Below are 25,840 nucleotides of genomic sequence, written 5' to 3'. Positions count from 1 at the left end.
TGAACTGTTCAGAGCTGTCCAGAGACTTTTAGTATTGAGACAGCATATAAAAACTTAAAAAAAATACCTGTCCAGAGAGCTTTAGCTATTGGGCAATATAGAATGTAATGAGTAAGTGAAGAGTAAATGCCACAAGGCTAATTTTTTACAGCTCTTCAGGGGACAAAGTGTGTCTTTCAACCCTCTCAGTTGCTAGTTTGTGTAGAACAAACCTTACCACTGCAAAGATGCAGCTGGAAACACAGAAGCAGCCAGCTGGAAGCCTCAGCATGAGGGTCAGCAACTGGTAGCCCCTGTGTCATTTCCCACCTCCAGATTGGGTAGGACCTGGTGTACCAGTTGCCTGTCTTGGAAGTGGGATGTAGATAAGTGGCATCTGTGTGAAAGGGGCATTGCAACAGGCCACTTGAGCATGGGGCTTTGGGCTTTGTTCTCAAAGTGGCCCTTCAACCAGTCCTGTAGCTTCAGGGGCTGAGCACATTCTGTGGAAAGTGTCACTTGTTCAGAAGTAGCTGGCCTGTTCCTTATGTTAATGAGGTTAGAATTGATGTTGTGTGAAATAGTCAATAGATTACGAAACATCTTTTTGAGCCTTCTTTATTGATATAAGGCAGCTTGAGTAAGGGTAATAGAATCTTACTTGAAGGTGTAAAGTACAGTTTGATGGATTTCTCTGCAGAAACCTTTTCAGAGGAGGTGCTATGAGCCAGTAAGTTCCCTGGTAAAATTTTTGCTGAGAGAGAAATCTACTTAGGGATCTCTCATCGCTGATTTCCACAGTTTCCAAACTTGAAGTCAGTACAGACTGGTGCAGCCATGAATATATTGCTGAGTGTATGGTTTAATATGGATGGGCTCATTCCATAAACCTTAAAATGGCTAAAACACAATTTGGAAACTAAAACTGCACAATTTGGAAAGCTAAATGGGGAAAAATAATCTTTATACCTTTTTCTAAAGATCAAGAAAGTAGCAGCTAATCCATAGTTAGCTGAGAAAGCCTTGTCTCACATGCTTGGAAAGTAACTGGCAGGTATAAGTTAACTTTCAGGACAGGTATAATAGGATCCTGATACTGGGCACCAGTTCACAGTCTGTCTCCTGCGCCTAGTACCAGTTTGAAAATTCGGGGTACTCTTCAGGATATGTTCATGTAGAGTGCATTGAACTTGTCTAGATGACCATGTTGTGGGCTGCCTCGAGCTTCTTGAAAAACAGTATATATGTGAAGCTCTTTCACATTTAGGAAATTCACAATGCAATCTTATGCATGTGTACTCAGAAGTAAGCGTGGCTGATTTCAATGGGTCTAATCCCCAAGCATATCTTGGGTCTAGCATCTCTGGTAGGTAATGCTACAAATTGCCTATATAAAGCTGCCTAGATATTTCCATGGTATGTACATGAAAGAAATTTAATAAATATTGTCAGAACAGCTGCACAGTTATTGTGACTTTTTTTTTTTTTTTTTTTTTTTGGAAACAGGATGCGTGCTCATAGCATATAAGCTTGCAGTATAGTGTTGAATGCTCCCAATTTAGTTGAGTGGCCCATGGTTTTGAAGAGCTGCATCCTGCAGGATTGCTTTCTCAGTTGATCTCCCAGGAATGTTTGCAGTAAGGGTTGTGAAATGAATGCAGTTCTACTAAGGTAGCTTTTCACACACCCCATGCCTTCTTCTCAACTGGCAACAAGCTTTTATACTAAATGCCGTTCCACAGCATACCCCCAAGAGGCTCATCAGGATGGCAAAGAGCATGGCACAGCTGTCAGCAACTTGACAACCCCCTATACTTTCTTTTAGGTGAAATTAGCAGAATGTTTGATTTGTTCAAATTTGAGAGCTTAGTTGCAAAATAAAGGTATTTTGGGCCTAATAAAGGTATTGTCTGATCATGGATTTTGGATTTTATTCCTAGTCAACCAACATGTCAGCGGCTGCTTTTTGTGTAAGTTTGTGGGTCTGTACTATATTATGTACTTTTGTGTTCTGGGCATTCCGAAGACAGCCTTTTGCTGGTCAGAAATGCCTACTTTTATGAAGTTGTATAATATTATATCTTATTAGAGAGCTTCCTGTGCCTTACTTTGAGCCAAATGAGGTGTTCAGAGCACAGATGATGTAGATTTTCAGGAATGGTGTGCTCTTAGGGTTTGTAGCACAAAAGAAAAATTAAAAGGGGGATCAATGTAAGCTGCAGACTTCAAAACCATTATGATTGTTGGCTCTGAGTATTTTGACTTCAGTTAATTGTAGTAAGCTATCTCCTCCCATTCTCAGCTGTGAGAGTAGTAACAGATGGGCAATGTGCAGCTGGTGGAAAGGAATGAAGCAGAAAATTGATAGGAGCATGAGTGGAGCAGCATTTAATCCTTGGACTGTGGCTCAGTTCAGGCATCACTTTTCCTGATGGTTTGCCATGGCCATAGATTGCCATAGCATCCAAGCTGTGAATTGCTGTGGCTGGAGCTAATTTGGATTGCCCAAGACCATACTCAGAAAACCTACCTCAGAACCTGCTTTCCGGGTAATCCTGTTCGCTGCCATCATAATTAGTCATCATAGCAAACCATCATAGTGGGAAATGATAGGCAGGAGTGCAAACTGGAGAGTGTGTGAGTCCACCATATATTGCCCATCTCCAAATCATGGTTTGGAGATAAGGTTTCATTATATCTGACTGATCCTTAGTATGTGAATATTACAGGTGGATGGGAGTTATATGTGAATGAGATGTGGGGACAAATGGCAGAATAATGGGGGTTGGCGCTGATGTTCAGTGGTACAGGCCTCACTCAGGGGAAGGAAGTGAACGCCAAGGAACAGCATGCAGAACTCAGTGTTGAGCCTGTAGACATCCCCAGGCTCAGTCCCCTGCAGCTGCACGTAGGGCTGGAAAATATGCCTGAAATGCCAGAAAACCACTGCCAATCTGTATCAGGCTAAATGGTCTAACTCAGTATAAGGCAACTTTCTGTGTTCCTCAGGCATGTGCATACTGTGAATTGGAGCATCATGTATGCAATAGGGAAATATGTGAGAAGTTAAAATGGATTGGACAGACAAAAACATCTCTAAAAATAGGCATGCTTCCACCTGTTTCAAATGCAATGATCAGATGCTAGGTTCATATCCTGTTCATAAACAGTGATTAAATCAAAGTTGCCTGGTTTGTGTGTTATAGGAAGGCATGGTTTAGAAGGGCAAGATGGGAGCCTGCATGCACTTGGTTGATAAGCCACAGTTTATCTATTTGACACACTCATATCTAAGCCAGGTCAGCATCTTTCAGGACTCTTCCCCTTCATTAAATCTCTCAGACACTCAGAAGAAAAAGATAGCTGTTTTTTCACTATATCACTAGAGTTGAAGGTTCTCCAGTACCGCTAATTAAATCAGTTAACTTGACATTTATGAAGAGATACTGGAGATCTGTGCCTTTCTGGAAAACATTTTCTAGTTAATTTTCCTGAGTGTGTATGTATTTTTGCAAATGTTTTGGAATTCTGTGTTTTGAGTTAATAATGATTCAAATGAAGATTTACAATTATTTAGTTTGATGTTGAGATCTGAATATGATAAACTCGGTGTAAGGCTCCTGTTATTCTGAACCTGCACTCTGGGATGATCAAGAAGGTATCCTGTCCTTCTTTATGACAGCCTTTCAAGGACTCGCAGAATGCTATCATAGCTCTCCTCAGCCTTCTCTTTTCAAAGCTAAATAGGCTGAGTTCTTTCATCTGTAGTCATGGGGCTTGAACCCTTTCCTGCTTGTGTGCATCTTTTGGAAACTGTGGTGCCCAGAACTGAATACAGTGCTCCAGATGAGCACTAATCAGTGCTGAATTAAATGAAACTAGTACTTCATGGGATCTGGAAGTGATATTTCTATTAATACAGCCTTGAAATAGCATTTACCCTTTTTGCAGCTGCATCACATTGTTGACTCATACATTGTTATCTACAACAATTCCAGGATCCTTCTCATTCGCAATATGTTTGAGCCAAGTATTCCCCATCTTGTAACAATGCTTTTGATTCCTTTTTCATAAGTATAAACCTTTGCATTTGTCCCTTCTGAATTTCCTTCTGTTGTTTTCAGTCCAGTGCTCCATCCTATCAAAATCACCTTGAATCTTGTTTCTGCTTCCAAGGTATTATTCCATCCAGTTTTGTGTCATCTGCAATTGTGATAATGGTTCCCCACACTTCCTTATCTAAATCATTAGTAAAAATGTGGAGGAGCACTGGGCCCAGGACTTAGTCTTCCGGTACCCACTTGTTACCTCCCCTCAGTTTGAGTCCAGTTCCATCTAGCCCACGTTTTGCTAGTTTACTAATCAGGACAACATGGGCTACTTTGTCAAAAGCTTTGTTGAAATCAAGATAGCTTATGACCACAGAATTCCCACAGCCCATTCCTAAACAAAAAATCTAGATTAGTCTGTCAAGATTTGTTCTTGAAGAATCCATGTTGGCTTCTAGTAATCACTGCATTGTTTTCAAGGTGTTTGCACACTGCCTGCTTTATAATCTGCTCCAGAATCTTCCAGAGGTTGATGTCAGGCTGACTGGTCTGTAGTTCCCAGGTTTAACATTTTTTTCCCTTTCTTGACGATAGGGACAACATTAGTCCTTCTCCAGTCATCTGGTACTTCCTCTGTCCTCCATGATTTCCTCAAAGATAATAGTTGTTCTGAGAGTTCTTCCCCCAGCCCCTGTGTAACTCTAGGAGGGCGTTAATCATGCCCTGGAAATTTGAACTCATTCAACCCAATTAGATAAGTCCATGGGTCTTCCTGACATACACTTGTTTCTATCCAATGGAACAGGGAGTCTCCCACAGCTAACACTCTTCTTTTTTATTCTTGCAAGCCCTTGTATCATTGCCAGTACTTTTCTTGTTCATTGTTGCATGGGATGACTTGCAGTTCTGCCCTCCAGGCTCATCCTTGAGTAACTGAAAGTGGTTTGATGTTTCCACTGCTTCGACTGGGGTAGAGTGTCTCCTAGTTCTTCTGTACCAGTCACCCTTCTCCAGGGAGTTTCCTCCTTATTTTCCCTTGCCTCAGGACTCTCCTCTTCTGCCTCAGCTTGCTGTTGCATTTCTAGTTTCTGTACTACTTTTGGCTGTTACAGTCCCACTGCTCTGTCTAAAAACTTTTCATCTTCTTTTATTGCCTTGAGGGCGGATACTCACTGTTCTACTGCTTTCATGTGTTCTTCTAACAGGGCTACTAGCTCACACTTGATGCCATATAGGCTATGTTGACCTCAGGCAGGAAAACAAAGATAACTCAGATGTTGCAGGTCACCACAACTGGGGAGTCGTCGCAGTCCGTTCTTTCTGCTACCATTTTGATTCTAGCATGGTGGGCCTGTTGTAACAGTCAGTGCTTTATCCCATCTTTCCTGAAGGTTATCCATACAGTCCTTTTTGCCTTCAGGTCTGCCTTTGTCTCTTCTTCTACCACAAGTCCAGAGCCAAACATCTGTTTGCTCTCCCTGTTTTATTTATTTGATTTATAAAACTTCAACCAGCAGCGCCAAGTGAGACTCTCTGAGCTTGGTTGCGTGTATCCCAGAGTCCCCAGGCCAGCTGGGGCAACTTCCTCTGATCTGTCAGGAACCAGAATTTGTGGCTCTTCAGGTGTTTCAGTTGACAATTCTCATTATTCCTCACCATTCCTTCTAAATGGCCTCTGCCCGCTTACCACCGCCGCAGATGCTGACCCGCCTGCTGATGCCGCTGCTGCCCCGATGGATGGACAGCGGCCACGGCGGGACCGGGGACCGGGTTGCTGCGGGCCTGTGGGCCCTCCATCTTGCCGGCGAGTTCTCTGCGGACCATGCCCTTGCCCCCCCCCCGGCATGGGTGGCATCTGCGCCAGATTGGGGGCGGGGCACAGGGAGGGGCCTCTGGATTAACTCGTCGGCCGTGGCCATGGCTGGTGGCCTTGGGCTGGTGACTGAAGGGCGACTGCCCAAGGGCGTTGCTGCAGTTTGGGGCCGTTCAAGGCCGTGCAGGGGCTGGGCTGGCCAGAGACTGTCCGTGTGTGCGCATGTTATGTAATTGGGTGAGTTGGAGGGTTTTAATTATATTTTAATTGTATTTTATTAGATTGTTTTAATGGACTCACATCTGGCTGCTACTATGGGGTTGCCTGGGGAGCGCGTGGGCGCCACCATTGGGGTGGTGTTGGGCAATGGTTGATATGGCGTTGGGGGATTAACATGGCAGCATAGAAGAAGGAGGGACAGATGGTTATTCCCCCAACTGGAAGGTTCTGGGTATGCTTATCAACCGCCCCTTGGACCTGACGGTGCTGCTGCTTAATGCTTGGTTGGTCCATAACAAAACATCTCTCATCCATGACTTAATTGTGGATGAGGGGGCTGACCTGGCTTGCATTACAGAGACCTGGGTGGGAGAGTTGGGGGGATGTATCCCTCTCTCAACTATGCCTGCCTGGGTATCTGGTCCAGCACCGGCCACACCCGGAGGGGAGGGGAGGGGTGGGTCGCTTTAATCTATCGAGCTTCTATTTCCCTTGCGGGGCTTCCTGTTCTCTCGAGACCAGTGCTTATACCTGGTGTTGGGCGACCAAGACAGATTGGGAAGTTCGCTGGTGTACCGTGCACCCTTCTGCCCATCAGACTCCCTGCCTGAGCTGATGGAGATCGTCTCGGACCTGGTGTTGAAGACCCCTAGGATGTTGGTCCTGGGGGACATCAGTCTCCATGCTGAGGCTGTTCTGACCGGGGCGGCTCAGGACTTCATGGCCTCCATGACAGCCATGGGGCTGTTTCAACATGTCATAGGCCCAACCCATGAACGTGGACACACGCTGAACCTGGTTTTCTCGATGGGGCAGGAAGAGGGTGATTTGAGGGTGAGGAATTTGTGTCTGATTCCCTTGTCATGGTCAGATCACTTCCTCGTGAGGTTGAGCTCAATACTGTCTTTTCCCTCTGTAAGGGTGCGGACCCTATTGTGTTGGTCCTCCCTCAGAGCCTGATGGAACCGGATAGATTCCTGAAGGCTCTGGGGGATTTTCTGGTTGATAAAGCTGGCGCTTCTGTTGATGCTCTGGTTGAACTGTGGAATGGGGAAATGGCCAGAGCTATTGACACGATCGCTCTTAAGTGTCCTCTTCTGCCCAGCAGAACCCGTTCATCCCCATGGGACACGTCTGAACTACAGATGATGAAGTGGGTTGGGAGACGTCTAGAGTGTAAGTGAAGGAAATCATGGGATGAATCTGATTAAACACGCTTACGTGCTCATTTTTGAGCCTATGCTGTGGCGGTGAGGGCAGCAAAGAAGAAATTCTTCTTCACTTCCATTGCCTCCTCACAGTGCCAGCCAGCAGAGCTCTTTCAAGTGGTACATGGGCTGATACATCCTGGCCCTAAGAAAGATCCTGTACCACCTTCAGTGGCCTGCTGTGATGACATTGCCCAGCACTTCAAGGAGAAAATCGCTCAGATTTGTCATGAGCTGGAATCCACAATTGATTCAGATCCCTTAGGGGAGACACCAATAACCCCGTCTGGTCAGGTATTAATGGATGAATTTCAGTTATTGCGGTCTGATGATGTGGACAAGGTGCTTGGACAAGTACGTCCTACCACCTGCTTACTCGACCCTTTCCCTTCGTGGCTGCTGACCAAAGCCAAACACAGGATTGGTTCCTGGATCCTGGAGGTTATTAATGCCTCTCTGAGGGACGGCCGGGTGCCCGCTCCTTTAAAGGAGGCGGTAATCAGGCCTGTCCTAAAGAAGGCATCTCTGGATCCAGAGATGGCCACCAGTTATAGATCGGTGGCCAACCTCCTGTTTCTGGGCAAGGTGTTGGAATGGGTGGTGGCGGGACAACTCCAAGCACTCTTGGAAGAAACTGATTATCTGAACCCATTTCAGTCTGGCTTCAGTCCCTGGTATGGTACTGAATCTGCCTTGGTCGCCCTGTATGATGACCTGTGCAGGACAGAGATGGGAGAGTGTGTCCCTGTTGGTCCTCCTGGACCTCTCAGCGGCTTTCGATCGACCATGGCATCCTTCTGGATAGGCTGGCAGGACTTGGAGTAGGAGACACTGTTTGGCAGTGGTTCCGCTCCTACCTCGATGGCCGATTCCAGAAGGTGGTGCTGGGGGACTTTGGCTCTGCACCATGGCAGTTATACCATGGAGTACCGCAGGGGTCCATTTTGTCCCCCTTGCTATTTAATATCTACATGAAACTGCTGGGAGAGGTCATCAGGAGGTTTGGGCTGCAGAGTCATCAGTATGCTGATGACACCCAGCTCTACCTCTCTTTTTCAACCGATCCAGGTGAGGCAGTGCCTGTACTGAACTGGTGCCTGGCCGAGGTAATGGGATACATGAGGGCCAATAAACTGAAGCTCAATCCAGACAAGATGGAGGTCCTGTTGGTGGGAGGATCGAGCTCCTGGGTAGGTGACTTGGGCCTTGTCCTGAATGGGGTTGCACTCCCTCTAAAGGACAGGGTCCGCAGCTTGGGAGTGCTCCTTGACCCTGAGCTGTCCCTGGAAGCTCAGATGACCGTGGTGGCGAGGAACGCTTTCCTTCAGCTTCGGTTAATCCATCAGCTGCGTCCCTACCTGGAGGACGATTGCCTAGCGACAGTGACACATGCATTGGTTACTTCCTGGTTGGATTTCTGTAACGTGTGCTACGTGGGGCTGCCCTTTAAGACAGTCTGGATACTTCAGATGGTGCAAAATAGAGCAGCCAGGTTGCTGATGGGGACTGGGCATTATTATCGTATAACCCCAGTCCTCTATCAGCTCCATTGGCTTCCCATTGAAGTCCGGGCTCAATTCAAGGTGCTGATTATCACCTATAAAGTCCTTAATGGCTTGGGACCTGGATACGTAAAGGAACGCCTTTTTCCATATTTGCCCTCCCGCCCCCTGAGATCGGAAGCAGAGGCCCTCCTCCGGGAACCCTCTGTGAAAGATACTAGAAGGCAAAGTACCCGGAGGAAGGTTTTCTCTGTAGTGGTGCCCTGCCTATGGAATGTGCTCCCCAGAGAGGTCTGCCTGGCGCAGTCGTTATTTGTTTTTCGGCGCCCGGTTAAGACCTTTTTATTCCAACAATATTTTAATAACTTTTAATATTGGTTTATATATGTTTTTAACTGCAGCCAGGGTGGATCTGTAATTTCATTTGTATTATGTTTTATATTATTTTATTTATGTAAGCCGTCCTGAGGCCTTCGTGACAGGATGGCATATAAATATTCTAAATAAAGAATATATAAATAGAGAGAGAGAGAGGTCAACAAGTTGCCTATTCCTACACTAGACCAATGAGTCAGAGCCTTTCATTAATCTAAGTTCAACCTACTGTGCCTCCTGAGCATCACACTGCAAAACTAGAAACAGTCTGCCATAACCTGCACTAGAACATTTCTGCTGTTTCCTTTCCTTTTCTCCTTGGGTACCTGTGGCTGGTTCCCAATGCATGTGCTGCACTGGATGCCCCATCACTGGATGCCCCTCTCCTGGATCTGGAAATGGCCCTCTCTCTGGGGTAATGGGAAAGCTCTGTCCATGGTGATTGACCTGCTCTGTGCTGGCTTGCTGATACACATACAAATTACCACTTAATCCTCTGGCCAACAAGTGAAGAGCCCATATGTGTGAGCTGTCCTTTATTTTGTAGGTGTGGATGAGGGTGACTTAGTGCCCTGGTTAGGTTTTTCAGTCAAACTTTCCTCCTTTGGGCCAGTCTTCCCCCAGGATGCCCAGAAGGGTCTGGAGAAGGACCAACAGAGGGGGGAGAGAGAAAACAAGTTGCCATTGAAGAAGCAAATAGGAGTATCCTGCTGTCAGTGCAAGTCTTGAAGAAATAAAACCCAGAATCCCTATCTTGAAGAGGATCAAGTTCAGAGCACCTGCTTCAGTAATCCGGATCTCTGGAATATTTTTCTGATCAGTGTTTAAGCTTCCCACCACCTGCTGGCACCAGCTGCTGGGATCTTTTGCCTTCATCCTTCTAGGCCAGTGCAGCTACTGAAGGATAAAGTTGTGGGGAACCCAGTTCTTAATGGGACCACGTGTTTTAAAAAAGCACTCCTTGCACTTACTGACAGACACTCCAGAAACAATTTCATCTCACAAAAATGTGCAGCCAGATCTGAAAAGTCAGAGGCAGTGTGGCAGTGTTTAGTTAAGGGATTAATTGCGTATGTCACCCAACACAGGAGGAAACACAACCAAATTGAAAGGGGCACACTTACATCTACATCTAAGGGGCATGTTTTTTAAAAAAACAAAATCTGATTTTTCACAAGGGAAAAGGATGCTGAATTTATAGAGCAGAGCAGTGTGTTCTTCTTCTCGATTGTACCTATTAATTGTGAAGCATCATTAAATTTGCATTAGCTGATTACTGTTATCCACTGATGAAAGCTTTGCGACCCTTATATATTTTGTAACCTGTTCTGTGGGAGAGTGTAAGCCTGAGAAAATGCAGCTTGATGACTAAGGCCACTTAGTTGAGCCCATTGCTGAGTTAGGATGTGTGTCCACATTATTCTGGTCTGCTCCCTGATACCTCTGCTTTGTTCAGCTTGGATCACATGGGCTGTCTCCACATTGGGATGCCAACAGTGGTATGACAGTAGTCTTTTTTTTTTAATTGCTTATCTGACAGCAGGCTCCAGAATAGGTGAGAAAATGTTTGGCTGGTGGCTGGACATAGTAATTCTGGTGCTTCTACAATGGGATGTTCCTCTTGGTAATTACAACCATTTGCTCACTTTCTCTTGAATCAGTGTTCCCTGACCTCGCATTCTCCAAATGTGTTGCCTATACATCCCATCATGGGCAGGCAGTGGCTGAAATTTATTTATTTATTTTTTCAGTTTATATCCTACCTTTTGCCTACAAAGGGCTCAAGGCAGCTTACATCCTCCTCCATCTCATCCCCACAACAACAACCCTGTGAGGTAGGTTGGGCTTAGAGTCTGTGACTGGCCCAAAGTCATCCAGTTGGCTCCATGGCTGAGCGAGGACTAGAACCCAGGTCGTCTGAGCCCCAGTCCCATGTTCTTAACCACTATACCACACTGGCTCTCTGCATTTCAACTTATTTGGAGGATACCACAATGGAGAAGGCTGGCCTAAATCATGGCATGTCAGTGTTTTGCCTGTTGCCTCCCCACATTACCTAGAAGTTTTTTTGTTTTTTGTTTACTTCACTTCCAGTTCAGTTTCAGTGTGACATTTATAGATGTGATCTGTTGTCTCACCTGGCTTGGAGGCATGCTTGCGATCTGGTTAGTGACTGTGGAATATAGGAAGCTTCCTTATGTTAAGCTTAGACCATTGTTTGTTTGTTTGTTTGTTTCTTTAAAACTTTTTTAGATCGTCCCATTACCAAAGTCTCGGAATGGTTTAACAATACAAATTGTTCCACCTAGTTCAACACTGACTGGGATTACGCAGTATAATAACACACTCTCAAGATTGAATATCAGTTCAGTGCAGCTTGTTGCTGAACCATGGTTTATAGTTGAAGCTTGTGTTACTGTGTTATGTGAACTAGCAGCACTAACAAACCATGATGATAAACCATTGATTCTCTTTGTGGGTTATTCATTGTTAAGAAACCATGGCTTGTTAACATGTCTAGTTCCATACAACCCAATAACCCATGTTTCAGCAGGAATTCTGTAGCATCTGACCATGGTGTTTCATTGTTTCAGGCAGAGATCTTTCCTCCTTCCTGATGACCATGAACCGTCTACATGGAAATCATATGCTCTGCCACTGAGTTTTGATCCTTTGCCCAAGTGTGGGCACTGCCTCTTGTCTCCTTGCCTGTCGCTCTGCCATTTTTGTCATTATCCCTTCTACCCTTCATGATCTTCTGAAAAGCCCGGGCAGTTCACTTTTAAAGTATGATGTTACCATGTGTGCCAACACTGATTTGAAGCACACCTTTATTAATATGGAGCATGTGCCATTTTGAAAGCCAAGCACTGCTGAATTTGAGGGAGTGACTTAAGTATCGGAATTATCTGAGACTGCCTTTTCTTCCTCCTTCTGTAAAATTGTGAGGCTTGTAGTTTAATGGTTCCATTTCTTGCAAAAGGACCAGCCACATCCATTCTTCCATTTGTTAAAGATGTTTAGATAGCTCACTAAAGGACAATGTATAACATGTGACCCAGCAAATCTAGCTTGCTCCACCAGGAGACTACTAAATCACATTTGTGCATGCACATGTGTATCTTGCCTTGGAATGGCAAAATAAGGAGAATCACCGAGCGACCTGGTAGCTGCCACTGCCAAGCTGGTAGCTACATTTTTCTTGGCAAGCCACAAATTCTATGGACCTGCTGCAAGGAAGAACAAAATTCACCCATAAATAAAGCCGAGAACAAAAAAAAAACAACTTTTTTGCGTAACAATGGCTTTGGCATACTGATCTTCAAAAATCTTAGCATGGCTTTCCTGCAGTGCATTTTCATTCTGTCTGCTGGAGGTTTTACCTTAGAATCCTAGCTTTAAAAGGAGACCAAGATAATCTGAACTGAATCTTGGTTTGTGTCTTTTTTTTCAGAGCCTTTTATTTGGAATTGCAAAATCATCCTGGTCTCACCATTCCTATGGAATTTTCAGGGCAACTTTGTCACCTAGTCATTTGCTCTTATTTAAGTAAATAAATAAAGAGTAGAGGGCTGAAATTTGGGGGTGGTTTAGACCAGACACTTTGTGAGAATATTGTAAAAGTTGGTAGGCTAAATTACAGTAGAAAGTGATTACAATACAAAACATGTTCCTGAAGTATTCAAGTCACCTCACAGCTTAGGATGAATGAACAGTTTGACTGGCAGGCAATAATGTTTACTTCTTTCATTTGTAAACCAGGAAGTCACCTTAGGCAATGCACATTACCGTATGTATAGAATTAATCTGTACTAAACATAGTATCAGTACATTTTAATACTTTTATAGTACATTTGTGTACATTACTTCAACAGCCCTTCAAATGAGGGCTTTGGGCTTAAGCTTCTCAAACCACAGGACAGACTGTTTTTGGGACAGAGGGAACTTTCAAAATCAGTGTGTGGGATGCCGGGAGGGTCTGCTGCCCAAAGGGAAACCCTCCAAACTCCCACTGAGCATGCCCAGGGGCTAAAATAGCTCTTGGAATCCCAGCCAGGGGACTGAAGGTTTTTTCCTCCCACCCTTCCCAGGAAGATAGTTCATTTTAAACAAATGGCAAGGGGGGGGGGGGGGGGGTTCCATTTTAAGTAAGACTAAAATTGAAAAGGGGAAGACGTTCTCCTTTCTGCAGTGCAAATACACAACTGTTCCCTTGTTAATATCCTGAAATGATTTTTCCACGCTTCTACATCTTTTGACCAAGTAAAGCAGAATCAACCTGCTAGCTGCATTTCTTTGTTTCAGACCACTTTGGCGCACATAATAGCAAACAGCAGTAAAAAGAATGGCACCCGCTTTGTGACATTGTCGGCAACAAGTGCCAAAACCAATGATGTCCGAGATGTCATTGCCCAAGCCCAAAATGAGAAGAGGCTCTTCAAGAGGAAAACCATCCTTTTCATTGATGAGATTCATCGTTTCAACAAGTCTCAGCAGGTATGGATTGTTCTGCATCTGCCCTGAAGCCTTCCCCTTGGAAGAGATTGGCTTTTGTCTTGTGTGTTTGGCCCACTGTTGCTCTGAAGCAGCTATTATCAAGGATTTGTCTGTTCCAGCCTAGTCCTGCTTTTTCTCTAAAGAGTTTCCAGTGCATGGGGAGAGGGATATTATCCCTTATTACCCTCTCAACCTCCGGAGACAGATGAGGCCAAAAGAAAGTAATGGGCACAAAGTGCCCAGATAAGCAGGGATTTATCCTCCAGTTTCCCCCATCCAAGTCCTACGCTTGATCTAGTATAACCACACTGGCATATTGTATGTTTATATGCATTTGGTTTTTAAAATAGAAGCTAAGAGTGCGCGCACACACACACACACACACACACACACACACACATAACTGTTCCATTCATTTCAATGTGGGGATTCTCCAAGGAAAGTAGGTAAAGTATTGTCCCTAGAACTTCTAGACTGCATAAAATGCAAACCTGATCTTGGTTTGCTTCCTGAATTGAGATTTGCAGTAATAAGAACATTGTGGTCAAGTTTAAGCCATAGTCATTGGATCAAGAATTTGGCAAGCACTCGAATATTTTAAAATACCTTCCTATCCCACTAGCAAACAGTGGAAGCATATTTCTGAAGTATGGGGGCAGGATGGACCTGGCAATCCCTTTAGAGATATTGTTCCTCAATTCTTCCATGAATTTACTTACATTTTCTCCTTTACAGTTCCACTTCTGCAACTGAAAGGGCATGTGAGAAATTTGGGTATGAGTAGGCACTGAATGTTTTAAAGTGTGCATGGAATGAAGGATTGCTATGAAGGAAGGATTTACTTAAGCATTCCAAAAATTCATAAAGTAGCATTCAGAGTGAAAAATGTTTTTGAAAGAGTATGTAAGAGTTTTATGTTGTACTTCACAATCTCTCTAAGTACTCTTTCTGGGGAGCAAGGGAGATGCCAAGGATGTAATCTTATAACAATAGTTGAAGTCTCCTTTGTACCGGCCCAAACAGTGAGACACACATTACAAAAGCAAACTTCACCTTCAGAGTACATGGTCCTTTTTACTGTCCAGCTCAGTATTGGTGATGGATAGAGTGAAGGATCTTCAGTTGCTATGCAGCTAAACAGGATGGGTAGTCAGTAAAATGTTCACCAGGCACCCCCTAATCCCCCTCCACAAAAAAAGGCACAAAAACGCAATTCTGGGTTTAAAATATGTACTCACGCAAGGTGCCTGAAGTTGTCATTGACCGGGACCAGTTTCTTCTGTTTTCCTCCCATGTTCAGGATACGTTCCTGCCTCACGTTGAGTGTGGAACTGTCACTTTGATCGGTGCAACCACAGAAAATCCTTCTTTCCAAGTCAATTCTGCTCTCCTGAGTCGCTGCCGCGTTATTGTTCTTGAGAAGCTCTCAGTTGAGGCGATGGAAGCTATTCTGATGCGAGCTGTCAAGTCCTTAGGGATCCAGATTCTAAGCCAAGAGGAGCAACAGGCTGGCTCTGTGAATGGCAGCAACAGCAAGAGCCTTGAGTAAGTATGCTGCACAGCATGTTAACGCACACCACCCAAGGAATCCATTGACTGACTGCCAGAACAGCAGTGGGAAAGGATGAGGAAAATTAAACTGCCTTAACAAAAGAGGGAAGCGGTGTTAGACTATGTTAGATAGAGGCGATGAGAGGGAAATGCGAAGCCATCGTTAGTCTTAGCTTTTTGAGATGATACGCCTATGTTTATTCTAGCTATTATGACTTCTGGATTGCCCATAGGATATTTATATTCATACTGCAGCTCGAGATTTGCTTTGCTTCCCTGCCCCATTGGTATGCAGTGATTTGTGCTGGTTGCAAATTCATCTTCTTGCAGCAAAGTGCTAGCCAATTCTGTCAGTTGAGAATGCCTTGGGGCACTGGGTTCCTTCTTTGACTGCAAGTGGAGAATAGACATAGCATTTACTATTTCCTTGTACCAGTGTTGTATGTTACTGTCCACTTAAAAATGCTGACAACCAAGCACTCTGGGGAAATAAAAAAAGGCAGAAAGAGGTGTCCAGCTGAAACATATTAAACCCAACTGTTCTTTTTCTGATTCCTAAATTTATAGCCTAAATATAAGAAAAAAGGGCTACTTTTGATTCAAAGTACAGACTTGGGAGCCTGTGGCCAACATCTGAGAAACAATATGTCATGGTCCATTTCATATTCCAAACCAAATTCAGTATTGTGGATTTGTTTTGTATAGTGAAGTGCCTGGAGGTGAGAAGTCCACACACTGTGTCAACTCTGTGCCCCTGTTTCCAGGCATTCCAGGAATCCAGTCCAGGACAGCTTCCTAGTGCTCAAGCCCCATGCAGTCAGGGAGACTTCCGTTGCTTGTGACCACCTCAAAGTCCTGTTGGTTTCACTGAGAGCTGGAGGAGGAGATGGAGGAGATGTAAGCTGCCTTGAGCCCTTTGTAGGAAAAAGACAGGATATAAATAATAAATAAATAAATCTGTAAGTCACTTTCTTTCATGGGAGCCATTTTTTGTGTCTCATGCACAGGCGGTATTCACAGTATCTCAAGAATTCCCTTGTAGGGAAAGCGCAAACCCAGTGGGACCACTGGCTTTAAGATTCCCCCTTGTTCAATTTTAATTTGTTAATTGTTAATTTTGTTGTTTTTAATGGGAAATTATATTCCAGTACATGTATTTTAACCAATTAATACATTAATTATATTTATATCCTGGCCTTTTCTCTTTTAAAAAACTCAAAGCAGCTTACATCATTTTCCCTCCTCTTGCTCTCCATCTTATCCCCACAACAACCCTGTGAAGTAGGTTGGGCTGGGAGTCTGTGCCTGGCCCAAAGCCACCCAGTTGGCTCCACGTCTGAGTGGGGACTTGAACCCAGACCGCTTGAGTCCCAGGCACACGCTCTTAACCTCTACACCACACCGCCTCTCTATATGTATCAGAAGAATGGTTGCCTAAGTTGCCTTGTGTTGAGGGAACAATAGGTGCAGCATCCTAAATAACAGTTGTTCTTCTTGTGGCAATGAACACAGCTGTGATTAGACGGGTCAGGCAGAAGCATCACTGTTTGACAGGTGTGCTGTAAAGTTGCTGCTGTGTTTACAATCATTCATCGGGCAAGTTTGGGCGGTTTTTGTTTCTGGATGAATCGTATTGAAAGGAAATCCTCTCCTGTCTCCATCCAGGGTTATGTGTTTCACTATAATCATTTTGGCTTCCTAGGTATGCACTGAGTAAATATTACTTACATAGGTGGTTGCCAGGCTTTCAGGTATGCAGGTTGTATGTGCTCGTTATGGTTACTATCATTAAGTTGCATTTATATCTTTCCTTCATGGATCACTGCCTTGTTGTGGCGAAGGGGCTTGTGTAGCTCAATGAAGCTATGAGCTATGCCATACAGGGCCACCTAAGACGGACAGGTCATAGCAGAGAGCTCTGACAAAACGGTGATCCACTGGAGAAGGAAATGGCAACCCGCTCCAGTATCTTTGCCATGAAAACCCCATGGACAGTGCCAAAAGGCAAAAAGATATGACGCCGGAAGATGAGCCCCTCAGGTCGGAAGGTGTCCAATATGCTACTGGGGAAGAGCAGAGGGCTAATACTAGTACGCCAGAAAGGATGAAGCGACTGGGTCAAAGCCGAAAGGACACTCAGTTGCAGATGTATCTGGTGGTGAAAGGAAAGTTCGATGCTGCAAAGATCTATACTCCATAGGAACCTGGAATGTAAGATCCATGAATCAAGGCAAGCTGGATATGGTCAAACAAGAGATGACAAGACTGAGCATCGACATCTTAGGAATCAGTGAACTAAAATGGGCAGGAATGGGTGAATTTAATTCAGATGACCATCAGGTATACTACTGCGGGCAAGAATCCCTCAGAAGGAATGGAGTAGCCTTCATAGTCAATAAAAGAGTAGGAAAAGCAGTACTGGGATACAATCTCCAAAATGACAGAATGATCTCAGTTCGAATCCAAGGCAAACCATTCAACATCACAATAGTCCAAGTCTATGCCCCAACCACTGGTGCTGAAGAGGCTGGTTGATCAGTTCTATGAAGGCCTACAACACCTTCTAGAATTAACACCCAAAAATGATGTCCTTATCATCATGGGGGATTGGAATGCTAAAGTAGGAAGCCAAAAGATAACTGGAGTAACAGGCAAGTTTGGCCTTGGAGTACAAAATGAAGCAGGGCACAGGCTGGTAGAATTTAGTCAAGAGAACAGCTGGTCATAGCAAACACTCTTTTCCAACAACCTAAGAGACGACTGTACACATGGACATCACCACACGGTCAACACAGAAATCAGATTGACTATGTGCTCTGCAGCCAAAGATGGAGAAGCTCTATACAGTCAGTAAAAACTAGACTGGGAGCCGACTGTGGCTCAGATCATGAGCTTCTCGTTGCAAAATTTAGGCTTAAGTTGAAGAAAGTAGGGAAAAGCACTAGGCCACTCAGGTATGACCTAAATCATATCCCTGATGAATATACATTAGAGGTGACAAATAGATTTCAGGAATTAGATCTGATAGAGAGAGTGCCTGAAGAAATATGGACGGAGGTTCGCAACATTGTGCATGAGGTAGCAACTAAAACCATCCCAAAGAAAAAGAAATGCTAGAAAGCAAAATGGCTGTCAGAGGAGGCTTTACAAATAGCTTGAGGAAAGAAGGGAAGCGAAAGGCAAGGGAGAAAGAGAAAGATACACCCAATTGAATGCAGCGTTCCAGAGAACAGCTAGAAGAGATAAGAATGCCTTCTTAAATGAACAGTGCAAAGAAATAGAAGAAAACAATAGTATAGGGAGGACCAGAGATCTCTTCAAGAAAATTGGAGATATGAAGGGAACGTTTCATGCAAAGATGGGCATGATAAAGGACCAAAATGGTGGGGACCTAACAGAGGCAGAAGAGATTAAGAAGAGGTGGCAAGATTACACAGAGAAACTATACAAGAAAGAGCTTAATGTCCCTGATAACCATGATGGGGTGGTCACTGACCTCGAGCCAGACATCCTGGAATGTGAAGTCAAATGGGCCTTAGGAAGTCTGAGCAACAACAAAGCTAGTGGAGGTGACAGTATTCCAGCTGAGCTATTCAAAATCCTAAAAGACGATGCAGTAAAAGTGCTACACTCACTATGCCAGCAAATTTGGAAAACTCAACAGTGGCCATAGGATTGGAAAAGGTCAGTTTACATTCCCATCCCAAAGATGGGCAATGTCAAAGGATGTTCAAACTACCACACCATTGCACTCATTTCACATGCTAGCAAAGTGATGCTCCAAATCCTACAAGCTAGGCTCCAGCAGTATGTGGACTGAGAACTACCAGAAGTACAGGCAGGATTTCGAAGAGGGAGAGGAACCAGAGATCAAATTGCCAACATACGCTGGATCATGGAGAAAGCTAGGGAATTCCAGAAAAACATCTACTTCTGCTTCATTGACTATGCTAAAGCCTTTGATTGTGTGGATCATAACAAATTGTGGCAAGTTTTTAAAGAGATGGGAGTACCAGACCATCTTATTTGTCTCTTGAGAAACCTATATGCAGGTCAAGAAGCAACAGTGAGAACTGGACACAGAACCACTGATTGGTTCAAAACTGAGAAAAAAGTTTGGTAAGGCTGTATACTGTCGCCCTGCCTATGTAACTTATATGCAGAGCACATCATGAGAAAGGCGGGCTAGATGAATCACCAGTTGGAATTAAGATTGCTGGGAGAAATATCAACAACCTCAGATATGCAGATGATACCACTCTCATGACAGAGCCTCTTGATGTGGGTGAAAGAGGAGAGCACAAAAGTTGGCTTGAAACTCAACATTAAGAAAACTAAGATCATGGCATCCGGTCCTATCACTTCCTGGCAAATGGATGGGGAAGAAATGGAGGTAGTGACAGATTTTATTTTCCTGGGCTCCAAGATCACCTCAGATGGGGACTGCATCCAAGAAATTAAAAGACGCTTGCTCTTTGGGAGGAAAGCTATGGCCAATCTAGACAGCATACTAAAAAGCAGAGACATCACCCTGCCAACAAAAGTGCATATAGTCAAGGCTATGGTTTTCCCAGTTGCAATGTATGGCTGTGAAAGCTGGACCATAAGGAAGGCTGAGCGCCAAAGGACTGAGGCCTTTGAATTGTGGTGCTGGAGAAGACTCTTGTGAGTCCCTTGGACTGCAAGGCGATCAAACCGGTCAGTCCTAGAGGAGATCAACCCTGACTGCTCTTTAGAAGGCCAGATACTGAAGATGAAACTCAAATACTTTGGTCACCTAATGAGAAGGAAGGACTCCCTGGAGAAGAGCCTAATGCTGGGAACAATAGATGGCAAAAGAAGAATGGGACGGCAGAGGATGAGGTGGCTAGATGGAGTCAGTAAAGCAGTCGATGTGAGCTTAAGTGGACTCCAGGGGATGGTGGAGGACAGGAAGGCCTGGAGGAGTGTTGTCCTTGGGGTCGTGATGGGTCGGACACGACTTCACGACTAACAACAACATCTTTCCTGTTTTCCTCTTGTAAGGAACCAAGGGCAGCTTACATAGCCCTCTTCCTCTGTTCCATTTTATCATCACAAAAACCCTGCAAGGTAGGTTAGGCTGAGAGTGGTGACTGGGCCAAAGTTACCCAATGAATTTTGTGGCCAAGTGGAGACAAGAACCTGGATCTTCTGAGTCACAGTCCTGCCTTCTAACCAGTGCACCACACTCACTCCCAGAATCTGGATGTCCACCAACCAGAGCTAGGAGTTGAAGCGATTCATTTCATGTCTTATAAATAATGAGTTGACTAGCATATAATTCCTGTATAATATTGCTGGTCAAAAGAAGTTGAAGTGCATGAGGTCCATTTATATTTTATCCTCTCAGCTCTGCGGGTTGAGTAAACATGAAGCACAGAAAGGTTAATTGGGTTTCTGAAGGTCACATAAACAAAAAACAGAGCCAAGACATGGCAAGACTTTATAAGTGCCCTTTATATGCCAGACTACTGGCATAGCAGCCGCTTTGCTATGGCTTCATCCCACAATTCCTGCTACAGTATGCTGGGCACCACCTGGGTAAAACCAATCCCATCAGACCTTCCCGCCTTGTTATTCATTGGACCTTTCCCTGCCGCATCTTCTCCATCCCCAGCCACTTTTCTTGCTTTCAATTTTGAACCTCAAACTGCAGGAGGGCTTCTCTAGTAGGAAAAGAAGCAGGCAGAAGAACCGGACACCATCCCCTGACCCCTTTGCTGCTTGATATGATCACTTTCCCCTCCTTCATTTTAAAGCTGTTGTGCCACCTAGCTGTGTTGGAAGACACAGGTCTACCATTACCGTTGCGCTCTCCACTGGCTAACCTGTATGCTAGCTTAGGATAACACCTGTGAAGGTACATGCTGCTCAGAGCTCCCTTGAGTGGGAGAAGAATATGATGAAAATCCTTTAATAGAAGCAGGGTACACTGAGTTGTGTCAATAGCCTTTCGTTCTGTGTGTCACTGTGGTTAAAAGCCAGTGGGGTACAGGGACTTGAAATGGCAGAGAGTAGCTATAACTCAGTGGAAAAACACAGGCTTGCATACAGAGGTTTGATCTCTGGAATCTGAAGGTCACCCTGGGAAGACCTGTGCCTGAAATCCTGGATAGCTGCTGGTGGTCCGTGCCGACAGCACTGTGTGTTTTCAGGAAAACTTTTGAGCTGAAAGCATTTCCAGAAGATTTTCCGGTGCAAATTAAGTTCATATGCATGGAGACATTTTCACAGGAAAACCTTTTGTACCAAAAAATAAAATCCACTGCAATTAAGGATAATTTGCATTGAAAATTTCTGTTTGTATTAGGTAAGCTTCCCATGCAAATTAGACTGAGGGTCACATGGAAAGGGTCATTTCTAGTTTGCATTGGAAAATGTTCTGCTGCCCTGGAGAGATCTAATTAAGTTTCTTGTACTTCTATTTCATAAACAAACCCCCCAAAGAGTACATCATGATATGTTTTTGTGTTAGTACATGAACATATTTGAAATGCTTGAATAGGAAAATGAAAACACATTTAATAGGATTTCAATGTTATATAGAAATTTGTATTGGAATACTTGTAAAAATGTGAAGACAACAGTATGTGCTTTCCTTACATAGTTTGAATATAAGGGAAAACCCCTTCAAATATCCAGCATAGTAAACACTTAATGATTTTTTGCAATCCAAGAACATGGGATCCTGACAGCTACTCATCTGCTCAACAGAGCACAACTGGCTTCCCCTGAGGTTGTTGGGGCACTTCATTATCATTCTTGGTTTCTTTCACTCTGATATATATATTTCAATCACATATATCTATTCTCTCACGTATTTGCTAGGAGTAATTGTAGGGAAACATTGATTGCAGCTTTGCTATGTTTGCCTAATACTGGGCTGGACCAACAGTACATAGGCCCCAGCCAATTATACCTTATAAGTTGGTGCCTATGTGCTCCTTGCTCAAATATGGCCAGGGATGCAATGTCCAGAAACTGTTGTTTGTGCAAGGTCAGTGTTTGTCCTTCCAGTGTTGTGCTATCAATCCTTGAGGAGTCCAGAGAATGTGTTGCTCCCTCTGCATGCTAATCTCCATGAAGCAGGTAAACAATTTAAAGGAGTGTGTACCAAATGTTAAAGGCTGTTCCAGTACAAAATTGATCTGTGCAATATAATTCATTTCATTTCATTTCTGTACCTGAGTGCTTTACATCCATTCATGGAGCACAACAAAATGGAAATAGAATAAAAACATCATAAGTGGTGTGCCTCATGGAAGTTGCAATAGGCAAGCTGCTTCATCAGTTTAGGGCCTGGTTATTTGAAGGAGCATCTCCTTCCATATACACCTGCCTGAATGTTAAAATCTTCCACTGAGGTTCTTTGGGAGCCATCCTTGAAGGAGGTCAGAAGAGTGGCTACCTGGAGAAGGGCCTTTTCTGTGGTAGTCGGTGCCTTTGGAATCCGCTTCCCAGAGAGGTGCACCTGCTTTTATTCTTTTTGGTGCCAGGACAAAACCTTCTTACTTTCCTAGTATTTTAAAGGTTGGTGGGTTTTTATATTGGGATTTTAACTTTATACATTCTACTTTAGCTTGCTGTTACTGATCTGTGAGCCGTCTTGAGACCCAGTGCGGATATAGATGGGGTAAAAATATTTTAAATAAATAAATAATCTTATGCCTCACAGATTCACAGGCAGGTTCCGCTGATTCTGTTGAGCAAGCTAGACACACTGCTTGTGCAACAGAAATATAAGACTTTCCAGAAGAAGCTCTGAAACAAGTGTAAACAGGGTGAAGTTCCCTTAAAAGAACTCTGGTGAGCTTCCTGTTCCATTTTTGCTCATTTCCAGTCGCCTCTCCTAATGCAAACCAGAGATTTAGCAAGTGAGAATTACAAATTACTTGTGGAGAGGAATTGGTGGGGTTCAGGAGACTTGGTGGGAACATAAGTGCCCTGTTTATATATTGCCCTTTGTATTTGCAATTGGCATACATGCATTTTTACTAATGTACTTACGAAAAGAACTGGAAAATTTCGTGCCCCATAAGATACTTACTGGGATAGATGGGCAAAATTTAAGGCACATGACTGATGATCACTCCTCCAGGATTCTCACACAAAGTTGGAACCAACCACCATTGTTTTCATGGTGGTCTAATAACTTATCTCTTCTCTCTTTACCGAAAGATTCAAGGGGCGATCCAATGAATATTTAAACAAAAGATATGCAATTTTCATGCATGGCAGGATGAGGAGTGCTGGATCTTAGAGGACTTAACTGGCTAAACGTGTGTAGAATTGTGCCCTTACCATTTAGGCCAATACTAGCCTGGATTTCCTCGTTGTGGTCACTTGCGAGCTAGCTGTACTTTTCCTTTACCTTTTAGCTGACATAACGTGCCAAGGTCAGGCAGGGTTTGGACCTGGGGTGCCCTCTCTGCCTGGGTGTTTATATTTTTGTCTCCAAGTATCACTGGTTACAAGGTACAAACAGCAAGGCTTGGTGTCCAATATGTTCTGTGTTTAATTTTGGAGACTGGCAAAAATATGAAACGGTGCAAGTGTAAGATGAGAGTGTAGGTATCGTCAGACTTTGGAAAGTAAGTACGTTTCCTGCCTGACAATTGTTGTATTATGTAGGATAAAGGGATGGCAGTTGTCCATGGGACGTGAAGGAATGAAGGTGAAGGCTAAAATATATTTAAATATAAGCCATAGAGCTGAAACAAAACAGTCCTTTGTGGTTATTGGGAATTTTCTCAGATACTTGTGGAATGAAATGAAGGTAATTTGCTTTAAACCTGCGCCTCACACAGTTGCATTGCACTGTGTTAATTTTTCACTTGGCTTTTGTGCTGGAAATGAACAATTTTAAAGGGTTTAAATTACCAGATAGGAAAGTCTGGTAATTTAAGGAAAATCTGTTCTCCCCAAAAGGTGACAGCTCTAGGATCATAGCAGACTTCCCTTTCAATGGACAGGGTGAAGGGAAAGCTCCCAGGGTGGGATGGTCAATAACACTTTTAGCATTGCCTGAGAAATATTTCAAATCAGGAAATTGTGTCTGTTTAGTGTGGTACATCGCTTGATACCTCATCTGAAGCTGTTCTCCATGGGGCACGCTGGGACAGCTGATTGGAGGTGGCAAAGCAGATGCATGGTCCTCTATTTATTTTTAACTTGACACTTTTTCTCTGGGACACTGAGATGGGAATTCCAGTGGGCATATAGACCTGTTGGTCATTTTCCTATCTCTCATGGCAAGGATATTTCTTCAGAGTGAGCCACCATGGTATGGTGGTTAGGATGTTGGACTGAAGACTCAAAAAGTCTGGGTTCAGGTCCCCACTGGGGCATGAAGCTCAGTGGGTGACTGGGGGCCAGTCACTCTCCGCTTAACCTACTTCACGGGGCGTTGTTGTGAGAATAAAGTGAAGCTAAGTAAGTCACCTTGTTGCTTGGGTTCTTCTGCAGAACAACCCTGTGATTTCCATTCTGCTCTTTCTCAAATCTAGTCATAAGTGGAGCAAAGGAATAGAATGAGGAAGGGTTGGCTGCCCTTTCATAACTTCCAAAGGCACCCATATTGGAAGTAATATACAGATTTGCTTAAATAATTGATTTAATCGAGGGTATAATTTAATCTGTTCAACAAGAACCAGTCCAAAGGTTCATATTACTCCAGTTTTATATCATCTACATTGGCTACCAGTTAGTCCAGGCCCAGTTTAAAGTGTTTGTACTTATATTTAAAGCTGTAAAAAGCTTGGGCCCTTTTTTCCCTGAAGGACTGCCTTCTCCCATATGTCCTTACCTGTCTGTTAAGATAAGGAACCATCTGTCAGGGATGTGAGGGGGATGGGGGCAAGAAGAAGGGCTTTCTTGCTGGCGCCATAATTGTTACCATTTTGGTGCCACGTGAAGACTTATCTTCCATCCAGCTATTTTAACAGTTGATTTAAAATGATCTTTTTTTAACAAGACCCTGGTTTATAATTTTATTTTCATTCATATTATTTATTCATGGTTGCTCATTTAAATCTTTTTTGTAATGATCTTAGTTTGTTGGGCTATGTTTTTGCATTATTGATGTTTTGTTTATGTCTTTCATATCACTGATTTTAGAATATTGTTGTTTTAAGTGTTGTTAGCTGCACAGGGAACCCAATCATGGGCTATGATAGCAGAATATAAATTGAAACAATAAACAGATGAACAGGTCAGTGACTATAGTTGCTTGCAGCCCATTTAAAGAAAATGATTGTAAATCACTCAATGAATGAAGTGCAGAACTGCTGGTGATCCAGGATTTATTTGTGGCCCCAACATACTCTGTAAGGAATTGCTGCTTATTCCAGTCTCCCCACAGTAATCCCGTTAGCTAAATGCAATGAGTCAATAGCTGGAAACAGCTCACATTGAAAAGTTCTACATGCCCATTCCTAAGCATGGCAATTTGTGCCTTCAAAGCCAAATTGGCTTGTTGCTCTATTAGTAAAGCACGTGGAGTACTGGTTGGAGTGCGGGATGAGGACGAGGGACACCCCAAGTACAGTCCCCCATTTGAGCTGCACAAAGCTAACTGGGTGACCTTCACCCCACCCTCCCTCACAGGGCTGTTGTAACTGAGGATAA

The 25,840-nt window shown here is 43.8% G+C and overlaps 1 protein-coding gene across 1 annotated transcript in view; it reads left to right on the top strand.

Annotated features, from left to right (window-relative positions):
• The window catches only part of WRNIP1 (WRN helicase interacting protein 1), a 50,270-nt gene that overhangs the window by 8,260 nt on the left and 16,170 nt on the right, over positions 1-25,840 (top strand). Inside the window, exons 2-3 of the mRNA XM_044424565.1 lie at positions 13,451-13,642; positions 14,943-15,187. Of these exons, the coding sequence (XP_044280500.1) occupies positions 13,451-13,642; positions 14,943-15,187 (437 nt within the window). The remainder of the gene's footprint in view (positions 1-13,450; positions 13,643-14,942; positions 15,188-25,840) is intronic.

Source organism: Varanus komodoensis, unplaced genomic scaffold (genome assembly GCF_004798865.1).
Source record: "Varanus komodoensis strain SLA01 unplaced genomic scaffold, ASM479886v1 scaffold14_3, whole genome shotgun sequence".
Classification (NCBI taxonomy): domain Eukaryota; kingdom Metazoa; phylum Chordata; class Lepidosauria; order Squamata; family Varanidae; genus Varanus; species Varanus komodoensis.
Note: the sequence above shows the minus strand (reverse complement) of the source record. Positions and strands in the feature narration are given on the sequence as shown.